The sequence below is a fragment of the Myotis brandtii genome, unplaced genomic scaffold (assembly GCF_000412655.1).
Source record: "Myotis brandtii unplaced genomic scaffold, ASM41265v1 scaffold45, whole genome shotgun sequence".
Classification (NCBI taxonomy): Eukaryota; Metazoa; Chordata; class Mammalia; order Chiroptera; family Vespertilionidae; genus Myotis; species Myotis brandtii.
In genome coordinates, this window is record NW_005367209.1 from 6,893,262 (window position 1) to 6,909,660 (window position 16,399).

The 16,399-nt window shown below is 45.6% G+C and overlaps 1 protein-coding gene across 7 annotated transcripts in view; it reads left to right on the plus strand.

The window, feature by feature from the left end:
* UBOX5 (U-box domain containing 5) overlaps positions 1-15,638 on the plus strand; it is a 39,873-nt gene extending 24,235 nt beyond the window's left edge. For 2 of the 7 annotated variants that reach the window (XM_005874709.2, XM_014546506.1), the window contains exons 2-6: positions 2,756-2,913; positions 7,196-7,290; positions 8,759-9,959; positions 12,335-12,496; positions 15,224-15,638. In XM_005874709.2, the coding sequence (XP_005874771.1) occupies positions 7,237-7,290; positions 8,759-9,959; positions 12,335-12,496; positions 15,224-15,432 (1,626 nt within the window). In that variant the 5' untranslated portion in view covers positions 2,756-2,913; positions 7,196-7,236 and the 3' untranslated portion in view covers positions 15,433-15,638. Of the gene's footprint in view, positions 1-2,755; positions 2,914-7,195; positions 7,291-8,758; positions 9,960-12,334; positions 12,736-15,223 lie in introns of those variants that run through there. The other 5 variants (XM_005874710.2, XM_014546507.1, XM_014546508.1 and 2 more) reach the window with 4 other exon arrangements.
* The last annotated feature ends 761 nt before the right edge of the window (positions 15,639-16,399 follow it).

Genomic DNA, 16,399 nt, shown 5'->3' on the forward strand with positions numbered 1-16,399 from the left:
ATAGGTGTACGATTTTTGTCCAGTCTCTTCCTGCATCTCCCATTCCCCTTTCCCCCCCAAGAATAGTCAGTCTATTCCCTATTCCCTTTCTGATTCTATTATAATCACCAGTTCATTCTGTACATCAGATTATTTATTCACTTGATTCTTAGATTCACTTATTCACTTGTGCATGTTTGTTGTTCACAATTTGTATCTTTACCTTTTTCTTCTTCCTCTTCTTAAAGGATACCTTTCAGCATTTCGTATAATACTGGTTTAGTGGTGATGAACTCCTTTAGCTTTTCCTTATCTGTGAAGCTCTTTATCTGACCTTCAATTCTGAATGATAGCTTTGCTGGATAAAGTAATCTTGGTTGTAGGTTCTTGCTATTCATCACTTTGAATATTTCTTGCCACTCCCTTCTGGCCTGCAAAGTTTCTGTTGAGAAATCAGCTGACAGTCGTATGGGTACTCCCTTATAGGTAACTGACTTTTTTTCTCTTGCTGCTTTTAAGATTCTCTCTTTGTCTTTTGCTCTTGGCATTTTAATTATGATGTGTCTTGGTGTGGTCCTCTTTGGATTCCTTTTGTTTGGGGTTCTCTGCGCTTCCTGGACTTGGAAGTCTATTTCTTTCACCAGGTAGGGGAAGTTTTCTGTCATTATTTCTTCAAATAGGTTTTCAATATCTTGCTCTCTCTCTTCTTCTGGCACCCCTATAATTCGGATGTTGGTACGCTTGAAGCTGTCCCAGAGGCTCCTTACACTATCTTCGTATTTTCGGATTCTTTTTTCATTTTGCTTTTCCGGTTGGGTGTTTTTTGCTTCTTCGCATTTCAAATCTTTGACTTGATTCTTGCGCTCCTCTGGTCTGCTATTGGGTGTAATATTCTTTATTTCAGAGCGTGTATGCTTAATTTCTAGTTTCTTTATCATAGCATCGAGGGTCTCATTAGTTTTCGTGAAGCTCTCCAAAAGTTTATTGCAAGCCCTCAAAATTGCGTTTTTTAGCTCTATATCCTCCATTTCTGTCATGTTTTTTTGTCTCCGCATTTTTTATGCTTTCTTGGTGCACCCCCTAGTGGTCTTTGTGCGCAGTCTTGTTCTAGTTGAGCCTTGATTGTTGTAGTTAATACTAGAGGGATTTGACCACCAGGCCGACTGGCTGTGTGAATCAGCTGTGTCTGCCGCGGAAAACTTCTGTCCTCTGGGGAGGTGCTAATCTAGCCTTTGCCTGAGGCGATCTGGCAAATGGCTCTGCGCAGGGCTTGGGCGGGGCGGGATCAACAGGGCGGGTGGAGGGAGCAGTTATGGCCGCTCTCAGTCCCGTTCCCAGAGGCTCTGCTTCTCAGAACCCCAGGAACCGCTGCAAACCTCGGAGAGAAAGCTGCCTTCCAACTGATGCCAGACACTCCCGCTTCTCCCGTTTGGGTCCGAGTCCCCAGCGATTCGCCCGTATCTGGAGCTCAGAGTCTGAGACTCCCCCCTGACCGAAAACGACAACCGCGCTCTCAGCCACCAGCCCGCTTTGCGCGCGCACCTCCGCACCTGAGTATTTTCCACACTGCGCCTCCTCTGAGCCTCGGTGTGCTGTTATTTTTCCTTCTAGTTGAAGAGTCTCTCCTCAGCCAGCCTTCCTGTGGTTCTGGGTGATGTCCGTTCCGTCTTTTAGTTGTATTTTTGAAGTGGTTGTTCGAGGCAGCAAACTCGGGCGTTAACGTATGCCGCCATCTTGGTTTGTTTTTTTTTTCTGTATTATTTCTTATAATTCTGGAAGTTCTAGCTATGTGTAATAAGATGAGAGACAAATAAGAGTCACCATTTTGAGAAAAGGCTCTCATTATTATTGACATTGTAGAAGCCTCCAAAATAACCAAAAATCTGTTAAAACCAATGAGTTCGTTCAATGAGACAACTGAACACATAACGAAGATACCAAAGTGAAAAGCTTCCCTATATATAGGACTAACTGGTTAGAAAAATTAATGGGATAAAAGAATCCTATCCATAAATAGCAAGCTTAACAAGAAACATGTAGGACCCCTTTAGAAAAGTCAATTGTACTAAGACACACATCTACTTAAATTTTTTTTATCCTAATACTGTAATAGGATAAAGTTGCAAACAACCTAGTAAATGTCCAACAAAAGGAAAATGGTTTATTATTTATATACCGTCCTGTTCCAAAATTATTTTAGGGGAGCTTTCACAGTATAAACTGACTTAAAATTAAGTGAAGAATTCAGGTAAAGATAAATTTGAGGGATGGACCACAGACTTTATTCTGAGTGTTATAGCAGCCAAAGTAAGGAAATGATCATGATTAATTATACAATTCATGTTTATACCATAAAATATCGAGTTGATTGGAAGAAACAGCTGTTCCTACTACTGAGACCAGAGTGTTCTCATGGTTCCCCCAAAGAAGATAACTGCTGCGTAGAGAATTATCATTTTGATAACCTAATGCAGCAAACAGCGCCCGACTTCGTAGAGCTGTTTCTTACTGAACTCCTTGCTAAGGGGCCGCATAGAAGCAAGCTCTAACAGTTTGGTAACGAGCATTTGCAGTGGAGGGAGGAATGTGTGACAGTTATGGCTAGGATAGACATGAAGGTAATTCAGTGCACTCTGAGGGGGGCAGCTCTATGGAGTAATACATTGTAGAGACTAAAATTGTGGTTCTCAGCTGAGGTGTTGTGTTACCCTGGTGTCCTGTGACTCCACAGATTGGCCACACTGAATTTTTATCAATGTGTTTATTTTTGCTATAGTTGAGGGTCCACACTGCTAAGAAGTCTGGAATATGAATGCACAAGTCACCAGGGAGGCCAGGCAAGGAGGCATGAAGTGCTACTTAGGCTGGCAATAAAAAGAATTTCACGTGGATGGACTGAACAGTCTCCATAAATATTCTCTAAAATTAGATTCGGTAAGTACTGTGTAGAACAAGTAGGTTGTTTCTGTCAGATATAGGTTCAAATGTTTTAATAGTTAACTAATGGAATTAACCTCTGATGAGGTAAGATACTAGAAGGCTAGCTTACCTAAAGATTTCCTTAAAACACAATTTAAGGTTTGATCCAGCACATGTTGGAAAGGGCAGTCAAGGTTTCCAAATTCCTACATAGTAGAGCATAGCCACATTAATATTAAATTTGGAAGAATTGATTTGTAAAAAATGAATGATACTGCCCTGGCCGGTCGCTCAGTGGTTAGAGCGTCAACCCATGGACTGAAGGGTCATGGGTTGGATTCCCGGTCAAGGGCATGTACCTGGGCTGCAGGGGCACGTGCGGGAGGCAACCAATCGATGTGTCTCTCATATTGATGTTTCTCTCTCTCTCTCTCTCTCTCATTTTCCCCATCTCTCTCCCCCTCCCTTCTACTCTCTCTAAAAAATCAATGGAAAAAATATCCTAACTCCTTGAGTGAGGATTAAAAAAAAAGAAAAAAGAATTATATCAAACCTTGACCTAAGTAACAGCAAAAAAGAAAAAGTAAGATATCCATATAACTTCCTGGCAAATCCTTCAAGGTAAATGGTGACCAAGTAGATAGTAACGAGGGTAGTTTGGGAAGGTTGGAATATGAGTCCCAGTTTTACTTTTCTTTGATCCTCAAGTTTCTTCATCTGCAAAATAAGGGTGTTAGTACTTACTTTAGGGCTAACCAGTTGGTAAGATTTAAATCTAATAGAATCCCTGGTAGCCTCCTCTAAGCCATTTTGTGTATGTGGTATGCTTTTATTACTAGAGGGTCCTTGTCTGATGATTCACTAGAAGACAAGGTTTGCTGAGACACTGTGTAGATAAGACCTTTTAAATTACTTCATTGATTGGTGGGGCAATCAGATTCTTTCCTTTCAGGTGTCTGAGGTGGAATTTTTGAAAGTTATGAGATAACATTTGAAAGCCCTTTGTTCAGCCTTACCCCTCTCATCCTGATCATCTCTCAAGTCCAATCACAGAATCAGGTGTCTGTGTCAGGGGTTAAAGGCAAAGGGCAGTTGTCCTGAGGGTAGTCACATCTAGGCAACTCCATCTCATGCTACCATTTACAATATTGAGTTGGGTACTCAGATAAGTTTTAAAGACTTTTTTCATTTGACTTTATACTCACAGGAAAGCTCTTTGTCATGGCTCCAAAAAGACCCTGCCCAACTTGCTCTGATCTTAGCATTTAAGTTCTCAGAGAAATTGATTTCATGACATGTAGAATAATTTAAAGTTAAAAGACCACAGTGTGCCCTGACCGGCGTGGCTCTGTTGTTTGGGCGTCATCCCATGCACCATAAGGTTGCTGGTTCGATTCCTGGTCAGGCACATGCCAGGTTGTGGGCTCCATCTCCTGTAGGGGGAGTTCAGGAGACAGCTGATCTATGTTCTGCTTTCACATCAATGTTTCTTTCTCCCTTCCTCTTTCTCAAAAGATTAATTTTTAAAAATCTTTAAAAAAAAAAAAGATCACAGTGTGAAATGCCCAAGAAAATAGCAAGGAGATAGGAAGAATATAAATGTTGGTGAAATCGGTGCTTCCCACTAGGAAATCGAATTAATACTTCAAGTAATTGGCATTGCTACCTCTGCCAGAATTTGTTTTTTCCCCCTGGAAGAGAAAAAAAGGCCTAAGATGTGGACTGTGGGGTAGAGATTATTGCAGACTAGTGGTCCTTTGTCTTATTAATATTAGCCACCTCTCAGCATTTTTATATTACAGCAAAGTCTCTATCTCTTTTTCCTTACCAAAGCCTTTCCCATCAAGGCAAATAAGGTAATAGAGAACTCCCTGTGGCAGTGTATACACACACATACAGGGTGGGGCAAAAGTATGTTTACAGTTGTGAGTACACGGAACAGTTTATTTTTATATTATTTATTATTACACTAGAGGTCCAATGCATGAAATTTATGCAAGAGTAGGTCCTTCTCCAGCCTGCTGGCACCCAGGACCCAGGAGGCCCCACCCACCCACCGCAGCCAGCTGGTCAGTGGCCTGCACCTCCCTCTTTGGGGCGATTATGGAGCCCCCCGATTGATCACCCTGCCGGCCAGTGGCCTGGGCCTCCCTCTGCGGGGCGATCATAGGGCGATGGCTGGGCCCCGACCAATTGCATCGCACCCACCTTGGCTGGCCTGGCGCCAGTGTGTGTCATAGCGTGGTCCTGGATGGTTACCCGGATGGTCATTCCGCTGTTCTGCTGGGTCAATTTGCGTATTATGCTTTTATTATACTGGATTATTTTCCATGGGAGCACTGTAAACCCACTTTTGCCCCATCCTGTATATTTACTAGTATATATACATAAACACATGCATATATATATACACACGGACAAATACTGTAATAGTAATGTAAAGGATAATTTTTTAGAAATTTAATAAAATTGATGGACCTCTAGCAACACTTACGAAAAAAATAATAGAAGAAACATTATCAATATGAATTTAAAAGGAGATACCTCTGCAGATTAAAGGAAAAATTTTTAATTGTGATAATAAAATGTATTCTCATGTGTAAATGTTTAGGTATGACCATACTGGAAGGCATAAAGAAATAATCAGAAGCTTTTACCAAGATGTAGAATCACCTAGAATGTAGACAGATGCAGACTGTCAAGTGTATTAGCATTACTCTCAGTGATGTGGTTTTCAGAAATGGTAAACACATCTTGGTAAAGATCTGAACAAAACAAAGTATAATCTTCTTATGACTTACATGGAAGTTCCCTTCCTAGAAAATTTAGCATTTATTAAAACCATGTTAAATTTACTTTGTGTTTATAGGTAAAACTGTTTTAGGGACTAGGCTGAGATAAATATTTAAAGGTTCCATGGCAGATCTTCACTATGCAGAAACTGCCCACTAAAATGTTACAGGACACCCCACATGCCTGGCCTCTGCAAGGGGACTTACTGATCATGACAACAAAGACCCCAGAGGGTGGCTCTGTCCCTATTGGGTAACAGAGCTTTTCATGGTCTTGTTGACCAGATGGTAAAGCATAGAATGGCTGCCTGGCCTTGCTCAAGGAGTTCAGATCCATTGGACAAGCTTGCCACTGGAAGGGATGTTCCTAGCGGCTTCCCTACACCTCTACAGAGAGTACCGAAAGCTATTGGACATGGGTTATATTTTTCTTCCAATTTTATTGCACTGTAACTGACATAACATTGTAAAAGTTTAAGATGTTCAACTGATTTATTTATATACTGCAAAATGACTTCTGTAATAAATTAGTTAACATCCATCACTTCACATAGTTTTTTATGGTGTTGAGAACTTTTAAGATATACTCTCTTAGCAGTTTTTAAATATACTAGTATAGTTAATTGTAGTCACTATACTGCACAGTATATCTTTAGAACTTATTTCTCTTATGTTTAGAAGTTTGTACCTTTTGACCATCTTTACTTGTTTCCCCCTTCTTGGGCATTGGTCATTAAAATGACTATTTGGATTAGCTGTCCTATTAAGCTGCTTTCCAACCCTAACATTTTCTATTTCTCAATAATATTTTTTTACTTTTCTTGTTTTTGTTTTAATAAGAAAATGTAATTGCGCCATAACCGGTTTGGCTCAGTGGATAGAGCGTCGGCCTGCAGACTGAAAGGTCCTAGGTTCGATTCCGGTCAAGGGCATGTACCTTGGTTGCGGGCACATCCCCAGTAGGAGGTGTGCAGGAAGCAGCTGATCGATGTTTCTCTCTCATCTATGTTTCTAGCTCTCTATCTCTCTCCCTTCCTCTCTGTAAAAAATTAATAAAATATATTAAAAAGAAAATGTAATTGCATTGAAGTGTTAAATAATAATGCTTAGTACCATTATGATTGTTTTCTGTGACCCTTCCCATTCGAAACCCTCAGGGTAAGTAGGCTTGTTCTTTCTCTGAGCTCAGCCACTTTAGGCCCTACCTTTCCTGTGGGGAGACCCCGGTAGAGCTGACTGTCCCTTGCCTCCACTGGGTCTTTAGAAGAGCTCCAGCCCAAGAACCAGCATCTTTGGCATCCTGCTCAGTCTGCAGTAGCAGTCTCCTCCACAATCCCCCAGCATCACATGTCAGATAAAAAGAAAGTGAGGATAGGCCAGGAGAGATGTGTTTCTGAAAGTTTTTGTTGTTACCCTGTTTGATTCTCTTCTCTTAGGAATCCACTCCTAAAGGTTTGCAATTGAATTTTAACTTGTCTAATACCAAGTTTTATTTTTTATTTAAGGTTATTTCTGATGCTTGGAAGCTATCCTTTCAGCCACAAAGATGGTAATAAATCTTTGCCTCCCACAGTTCAGACCAAGAATTTCATGCAACAAGGTAAACAAAAGAAGTATATACACATAAATAAATTCACTATATCTGTTTTTCATGTGTTTTTCTCCCCCCACTTCCTGCCTTGTATAGTGAACTTAAGTCAGGCTTAATGTGCTTTCACAAACCTCATTGTTTTAGATTCCACCAGATGGTATTGAGATAAGATTGGGTTAGGCTGCACCTCTAGAGTCAGACAGTTCCATTGCAAGGTGAGCTGTGACTCATTTTGTGGATATTCGTATTCATTGTGATGATAAATTTTAATTTTACTCAAAGTCAGTTACGGTTAGAGACACTCGTTCTCCTCTTTCTCACCCCCCTGTTCTTATCATTTCAAATGCTAGGAATAATGGCTTGTATTTTTTATTTGTATTCCTTGTTCTTCTTCTTCTTTTTTTTTTTTTTGTCTTACTGCCTTTATTCCTTGTTCCTTTTTTAAAAAAAACATCCCTTAGCTTTTTAAAAATATATATTTTTATTGATTTCAGAGAGGAAGGGAAGAGGGAGAGATAGAAACATCAATGATGAGAGAGAATCACTGATCGGCTACCTCCTGCACACCCCCTACTGGGGATTGAGCCTGCAACCCGGGCTTGTGCCCTTGACCGAAATTGAACCCGGGACCCTTCAGTTGGCAGGCCAACATGCTATCCACTGAGCCAAACTGGCTAGGGCTTCCTTGTTCTTTACATGAATTAATCTGCCTCCCCTTTTGTACAAGGAGGGTGTGTTTCCACAGCTCAGAGCAGTGGATAAGGAAGTTCAAAGGGGAGAATTGAACCCCTCCCTTAATTTGGAGTTTCTGCACTCACCGTACTATTTTAGGTTCCCAGATTGTTAAGGTGGCTCCTTCAGACAAAGATATCTTAAATTTCTATTGGTTATAACAAGTATTAGAAATATTAAAAGATGAAGAGGTTATTTACAATCCTATCTTTTGCACATGCACCGTTTTAAATTTCCCATCATATTTTGTGATCTTTGTCCATGTGCGCACATTTTTTTAAACCAAGTTCCATCATTGATAGATTTACAAGAAGCTTGTTTGTTATGCCTTCCTAGGGACCTTGTTGTAATGGGTAGTCCAAATACAAAATTGAGAACTTTAATGAACATCTTTTTCCCCCCTAAATATGCATGTTTTCATTTTCTGAAATAAAAAACTACCAATTTATATGCCCTGTTTCCACAGAGATGTTATTTTCAAGGGATTTTGGCTGGGTTGGGCAAAGTTTTCTTGCTCCTATTTTTTAAGAATAGACAGTACTTGGGGGATACGTTTTGTCCTCATATTGGGTGCCTATAAAAAAAAACAACACAGGAGAATTTGAAGTAATAGAGGAAATTTTAAAATGAGGAACTTCAGGTTTTCTTTAAAAAATTTTCTTAGAAGTGGCAAATTCTTGGAAACTAGTTGTCTTCATTTGGATCTCATCAAATCAATTTGTCTCATATTTGTCATTAAATCTAGATATCAGCTGATGGCTATGAAGTAGAAAATCTCATCTCTGAAGACCTCACAAAGAGAAGTCGTGGTTTTAGGACGGAGTATTTTATTAAGCCACCAGTCTATGTGACTGTTTCCTTTCCCTTCAGTGTGGAAATCTGTAGGATTAACATAGACCTCACAGCTGGGGGAGGCCAAAATGTAACTGGCCTGGAAATGTACACGTCCACCTTATCCAACAGAGCATCTTGGAATACCTCTGAGTGCCAGACACTGGGCCCAGCTGAGCCATCCGTTCCGGACAAGGAGGCGTTCACCTTGGTAGGCAAAGTGTTGTTGAAAAACCAAAACCAGGTGGTGTTTAGCCACAGGGGCTTCAAGGCCAGGCCACCATTTGGCCCGATAGAAGCCACACTCCCCTCCCCTACTATTGTGGCCCAGGAGCTCTGGAATAAAGGACCTCTCTCCCTTAACCATGTGGCCCATCTCAAGATCTGTATCACCCACGTGACAGGCAGTGGAATCCCTTGCATCAAGCGGTTGGAAGTGTGGGGTCAGCCCGCCAAAACCTGCTCTCGGGAGGTAATAGATAGTGTCCTGCTGGTTGCCTCCAAAAACCTCTCCCAGGACTCGGCTCTGCAGGTACTGGCCTTGCCCATGGAGAGTGACTGTGACCCTGGGGGTGAGTCTGGGGGCCAGCAGGCTCCCTCCAGCCTGCAGGAACTGGCTGAGGTATTTCAGGATGTGCCTGAGGAGTTCCTGGATCCCATCACCTTGGAGATCATGCCTTGCCCCATGCTCCTGCCCTCAGGCAAGGTCATCGACCAGGCCACACTGGAGAAGTGTAACCGCAGTGAAGCCACATGGGGCCGAGTGCCCAGTGACCCTTTCACAGGGGTAGCCTTTACTCCACACTCCCAGCCCCTGCCTCACCCTTCCCTGAAGGCCCGGATCGACCATTTCCTGCTCCAGCATTCCATCCCTGGCTGCCACCTGCTTGGGAGAGCACAGACTACGTTGGCATTGACCCCTTCTTCCATTGCTCTGCCATCTCGGAAAAGGAAGATGGAGCAGGCTGAGGATGCCCCAGACAGTAGTAGCCTTGATGTAAATGCTTCCGGTTTTTCTACCACAAGCCTGGTCTCACCCACTACCTCAGAGCACACTGCTAAGAAAATGAAAGCTGCCAGTGAGCTTGGTCTGACACACATGGACTGCTCAACAGGTAACCCACCGCCCTATGTCCATGCCGGTTGTCATCTTTACTCCTCCCAGGTGACACTTGGCACCATTGCCCTTTGTTTTTGCCTTGTCAGCTGAAATTACCCCAAATCTTACTGGCTTAAAGTGCCACCCAGTCACACCTCACAGCCCCTCTAGTCAGGAATCAAAGTGTTGCTTGGCTGGATTGTCTGCTTCAGGCTCTTCCACGCTACTGTCAGAGTGCTGGTGGGGCTGTGGTCAGCTCAAGGCTTCACTGGGGAAGGATTCCCTTCCAAGCTCACTCACATGGTTGTTTAGGATGCGGTTCCCTGCTGAACTGTGGCCCTGGAGGCTTCACTTCCTTGTTGGCTGGTGAGCGGAGACTACACTCAGTTTCTTGCCATGTGGGCCTCAAGGGCAGCACAAGCATGGCAGCTGTGTGCACAAGGGTGTGCAAACAAGGTGGGAGTTGGTTTTGAATAATCTAACCATGGAAATGACATCCCATCACTTTTGCTGTATTTTGTGAAAAACAAGTCACTAAAGTCTAGCTCACTCTAAGGGGAGGGGGGATCCAAGGGCCCGAGGTGGAGTTCACGGATCATTTCAGATCCTCTTCCACACCGTCTATTCCTGTTTTAGTCACTGTGTTGATCTAAGACTGGTGGTTGAATTTTGTCTAATGCCTTTTCAGTATCAATTGTAATTTTTTATCCTTAGGTTTTTAATGTGAGAAAGCCCACTGACAGACTTCTTAATATTGAACTGTTGTTAAATTCCTGGAGTAAACTCCATTTGGTCTTGCTTCTTTTAATGGGCTGCTTGATTCTGTTTGCTAGTGTTTTATTTAGGATTTTTGCATTCATTGGTGAGACTGGACTGTAATGTGTGTGTGTGTGTGTGTGTGTGCGCGTGTGCACCATATTTGTTCAGGTTTGGTATGGATGATTTATTTGCTTCATAAGACAAATTAGAAGTTTCTTTTTCTAATCTCTGGAACAATTTAATATTCAGATCACTTACACTGTTTTTGTTTGTTTGTCAATCCTCACCAGAGGATATTTTTTCCATTGATTTTTAGAGAGTGGAAGGGCGGGAGTGTGGAGGGAGAAAGAGAGAGAGAGAGAAAGAGAGAGAGAGAAACATCTATGTGAAAGAGACACATTGACTGGTTGCCTCCCGCACATACCCTGACTGGGCCTGGGATCAAACCTGCAACTCAGGTACGTGCCTTTGACCGGGAATTGAACCTGCAAGCCTTCGGTGCTCAGGCTGGTGCTCTAACCACTGAACACACTACCCAAGGTACATAATTTACTCTGTACATGTTTGGTATTATTCCCTGTGATGATCAGTGCCTGGTGCTTTGGGAGCTAGCTCTTTGACAATCTTTTCTTTTTCTTTATGAAAATTCATCAGTATAGATTTTATTCTTTTAATTTCCTCTCTTACTCTAAAAATCCTGTGCAAGTAGCGTACTTAAAGGTTACACCTGTGTCTCTGTTTTTGAGTGTAAATTACAGTTAACACGACCCCCAGAAACTCCTGGAAGCATCTGAAGTGTGATGGGCGAGACCAGGAGAAAGGTTTTTAGACCTGGATGTCTGTGGAGGTCTCCATTGGTGTTGGCCTTGGCAGATTTGTTGGTGACACAGAACCATGCTGACCAGTGATCCTTGAAGGTTCCAAGCTGATGTCCTTGTCCTATAAAGTATAGACCAAAATAATTCCCTCTCCACTTGGGGCAGTTTTGTGAACCAGGCAGGTGTCTGGGTCCTTCCTTGGGCAGCTGCCCCCTCCACCCATGGCCTTCATCTTGTGCCCATTGCTTGGCTTTCTGTAGACCACACAGAGAAGGCCCTCGATGGTGCAGTGACAGAGAGATCTTCCTGTCCCACTCAGTAATAACTGCTTTGCTTTACCCAACAGGAGAGCGTGCAGGCCAGCATCCCTGCAGAGCAGCGGGGTCTCCAGAAGGGAGGAGATGGAAAGAGCGGATTAAGGCTGCTGGGGAGGGAGAGCAGGGGTCCAAGGCTGCATGTTTGCTGGCTGCAGTCATTTCCTGGCCCACAGGGAGGCCTTCAGAAAGTAGGGTGCAGTTCTGCAGGGGAGCCACAAGGTGGCCCCGACCTGCCCAGCAGTTGTCCCAGAGGAGGAAAGCTGGTACAGAGCCCAGGAATCCAGAAAGCTGTGTGGTGTGGGTGGGTAGCAACTGCCAGGGTCCCCATTGTGATGTATTCTGCCATCACAATCCACCAGTGGACATCGGAGGACTTTCCTTACATTTGTGTCTGTTTAGAGTTGGAAGTGCTGTTTTTGTAGACCTCAGTGGACTTGGTGTTTTGGTCTTTTTTTTTTTTTTTTGCCAAACCTCTCTCTGGATATTGTTGTCAACAGGGCCAGAGTCCCATGAGCAGAAGCTGTCACAAAGCTTGGAAATTGCCTTGACATCTACCCTTGGCTCCATGCCCTCCTTCACGGCGCGGCTGACCAGGGGACAGCTCCGACACCTCGGCACAAGGAGGACCAGCACTTCCTGGAGGGCAGGCACTGGCCCGGGTAACATGGGTCCCGTCCACCTCCTTGGAGTCCTTGAATGGGGTGCTGAGCCATAACCCTGGGGCTCTCTGGCCCTTCATGCCCAGCTTCTTAGCTCCAATACCCAGGCCTCTTTCCTTCTCCAGCGGGGAGCTGACGGACAGGCTGCCTGTGAAGTTTGACTCTTCACAAGAAGAGCTTTCTTTAGGCAACTCTTAGTAATTCTGTGGACGTAGACACCCTGCTGTGTTTTTTTTTACGTAAGGTTTATTATTAATTGTTCTGTCCTGAGGACTTTCGTTTGTTTCTCCTCTTTAGTTTATTTTTCTTATCTAGTTTGTCTCCCATCTGACCTCTGGGGTCTTTTATGTAAGTGTGAAGTTTGGGGTTGAGTATGTCACCTTCATTCTTTCCTATTAACATTTTCTTAGTCTTAGAAAAGAACAGTGGTAGCTTACTGAGCCAATTTTTGCCTAAAATGAACCTGGGACCGCACTGGATACTGGAATTGATTAGGATATAAAGTGAGAGGGCCCGACTGGGATGCCGGGGCACCTTCTCCAAGATGAAACCTGGTGGGGCTAATGGTAAGGCGCACACTTCTTCCTCCTGCCCATCCAGAACCAGGCTCTCCTCTGCTGTCTGGACCGCAGGTCATCTCTTCTGCCTTCGTCCCAAACTCCTCTCTGATTGTTTCCATCCTGACCATTCCCCAAAACTTGTCTTGTCCAAATGACCAGCATTTCCACGTCCATAAATAAAATGGTCACTGATCCTCTGCACAATATCTGATGTGGCTGATCAGCCCCTCCTTTTTTTTTTTTTTAAATATGGAACACTTCCATATTTAAATTTGCGTGTCATCCTTGCGCAGGGGCCTGCTAATCTTCTCTGTATCGTTCCAATTTTAGTAGATGTGCTGCCGAAGCGAGCACGCCCCTTCTCGAAACACCTTCTCTCTTGGCCTTCTAGATGTTACACTCTTTTTCTCCCCATTTCAATGATCCCTCTTCAGTTTCCATTGTTGACTCTCCTCTTCAATACTCTGGTCCTGGACTCTCTTCTCTCTGTCCTCTTTGTCACCCAAGTGAGAGCCCACTGGCCAGTGACTGCCCATGTTCACCTATAGCTTTGATCTTTCCTGGAACTCAGACCCCGACCTCCCTAACAGCTTCTTGACGCCTCCACGTGGAAAACTCACGGATATCTTGAGTGAACTTAACTGAGAACAGCTCCAAAGGTTCTCCCACCCACATCCCCTCCCACACCATTGAGGGCAAAGAGCAGCATCTTTTTTTAAAAAAATATATTTTATTGATTTTTTACAGAGAGGAAGGGAGAGGATAGAGAGTTAGAAACATGGATGAGAGAGAAACATCGATCAGCCACCTCCTGCATGGTTCCCACTGGGGATGTGCCAGCAACCAAGGTACATGCCCTTGACCGGAATCGAACCCGGGACCCCTTAGTCCACAGGCCGACGCTCCAGCCACTGAGCTAAACCGGTTAGGGCAAGAGGAGCATCTACCGTTTGGTCAGGCCTACAACATGCAGGCCATCCTTAGTTTTCCTTCAGTCATCAAGTCTTGTTCATACTCCTCCGGAGGAGATCTCAGCGTGTCCTCTGCTCCACTGCCTTCCTGCTGTGCTCTCCAGGCTCCTGTGGCAGCCCCGCTACTTCCTAACAGCCACGCTTTCCCTGCCATAGCCCGTCATCCTCATGGAAGCTAGATCATTCTCTCCCACTTCTTAGAATTCTCCCATCGCATCCCATTGAACTTGGAATAAATGGAAACTCCTGCTGCCTGTGAGGTCCTGCATGCTCCAGCCCCTGCCCTCCCTGCTCTGCCATCTCACCTGGAGCCATGCTCATGCCTCACACCCCTCTGTCTTCTTTCTCTGATGGACCAGCCATTCTTTGTCCTTGCTGTCTCGTTCACTCTTTGCATGGCTGGCCTCTTTTCATTCCTATGGCCCTTCCCTAAGAGGCCATCCTTGCCCTCTCCAGAGGTGTGTGGATTGGAAGAGAAAGAACAGCCTCCTTAGGCAAGGCCATGAGAGAAGGAAGAACAGGTGCAGCTTGGGGCAGGGGGTGGTGGGCACCTGCCCACTGTGGCGCTCATTCAGGAGTCCCTTTGGGAAGTGTGGAAGGAGAGAAAGCCAGCAGCACAGGAAGGGGATGATGGCTGGGGAGGGGAGCTGCCAGGCTGCAGGGCTGAAGAGAAGCAGGCCCCAGGCTCAGCTGGCAGGTCTGCTGCCAACAGACCTCAGCTCTGCTCTCTAGTGACTTCTCTACCCCCTTGACCTGCCCAACCCTGACACACAAGAGCATTTTCTGCCTTTTCCTTTTCTTGTCACACCTCACCTTGTAATTTATCAAGGTTGTCAGCGTGAGTTTGTGCTTTGCTTGCCTTGGGAGCCTGTCCCAAGGGAAAGTGCATCTCGGGAGACTGGGACGAAGGGCCCAGCGCTACCTGGCTCCCCCGAGAAGCCAGCTCTTTTTGAGCATTTATGGGAACGCCAAGATTTGATGATCTTGTGGAGGCCTTCCAGCTTCCCCGGCTCCCTGGACCTCTGCTCTCAGATCAGCCAGAGGTGGCCTAGGGAGGGGTGCAGCCAGACTGCTGCAGGGGTAGAGGGTGGGGCAGCTTCTCTCCCACTCCAGGCATGTGCCCTGCCTCCAGGATGGAGCCTGGACTGGGCGCAGCTCTCCCTAACCCTGTCCTATTTTCCTCCCTGATTTACCAGAGCAGCCTGGGAGTGTCCTGGGTCCCGAGTGTGCCTCCTGCAAAAGAGTATTTTCTCCCTACTTCAAAAAGGAGCCCGTGTACCAGCTTCCCTGTGGCCACCTCCTGTGCCGGCCCTGCCTGGGTGAGAAGCAGCGCTCCCTGCCCATGATATGCACAGCCTGCCAGCAGCCTTTCACCAGCCAGGACGTGCTGCGGGTCCACTTCTGAGTGACTGGCCTCAACCCAAGAAGACCTGTTGTTGGGAGGAGCAGAAGTGGGGGTCATAGCTCCCTGAGATCTGGCCAAGTCCCAGGCACAGAGGGGCCTCTTCCATTCCCAAGGGCTTTCCCTTTATTGCCTCCCACAGTGTAGCACAGGCCTGGAGTGAGGGGTGGGGGAGGGGCCACTCCACTCCAGCTCAAGTGGCAATAGGATAACAAAGCCATACTTCGGGCTGGGAGGGCTGGGGGAGATGTTGTTGCCCTCCTGTACCTCCCTGCCACCCCCCTTTCTGCCAGAGCCCAGGGCCTGCTTCAGCCAGCCCCACCCTGCTGAGGGCCCCCAAGTTATTTGCATACACGCGCGCGCGCGCGCGCGCACACACACACACACACACACACACACGTGTGCTAGTGGGGCAGGGGGCCTCCCCACCATCCTGCAGGGTGGATGTGCGTGGAGCGTGTGCATGTGGGGCAGGGAGCCTCCCCACCATCCTGCAGGGTGGATGTGCGTGGAGCACGGTTGTGTGTGGCTCGGGGTCTCAGAGAGCCTCTGCCTTCAGTGTCACCCAAAAGTGGAGTGAATGACTCAGCCTCCAACTGGCAGACTGCGTGGAGCCTTAATAAAGTGATTGCTGACATCTGCTGATGGATTGCCTGTCTGTCGTCATACTCCTGTCCCCTCCCGCACCCATACAAAGCAGTCACTGCCCCCCAGACAGGCTGTAATTCGGTCAGATGCCTGCTGTGGGAGGGTTGGCAGGTGGGTGTGTGTGGGTGGGGAGGGAGGGGGAGCCCCTCCAGGGGCTGGCTGCTGCCCTCTGAGGGGAAAGGTGCCTTTCCTACCGGGGCCCATTTCAGGAAAACGACTTGTTTGTAGCTGCAGTTTGTTTTTCCGTTCAGAATTTAGTTTTGTGGAGTCGCAGAGGGAAAATACGTGTTCTTACAATTGTTTACTGTACGGAGTAGATTCT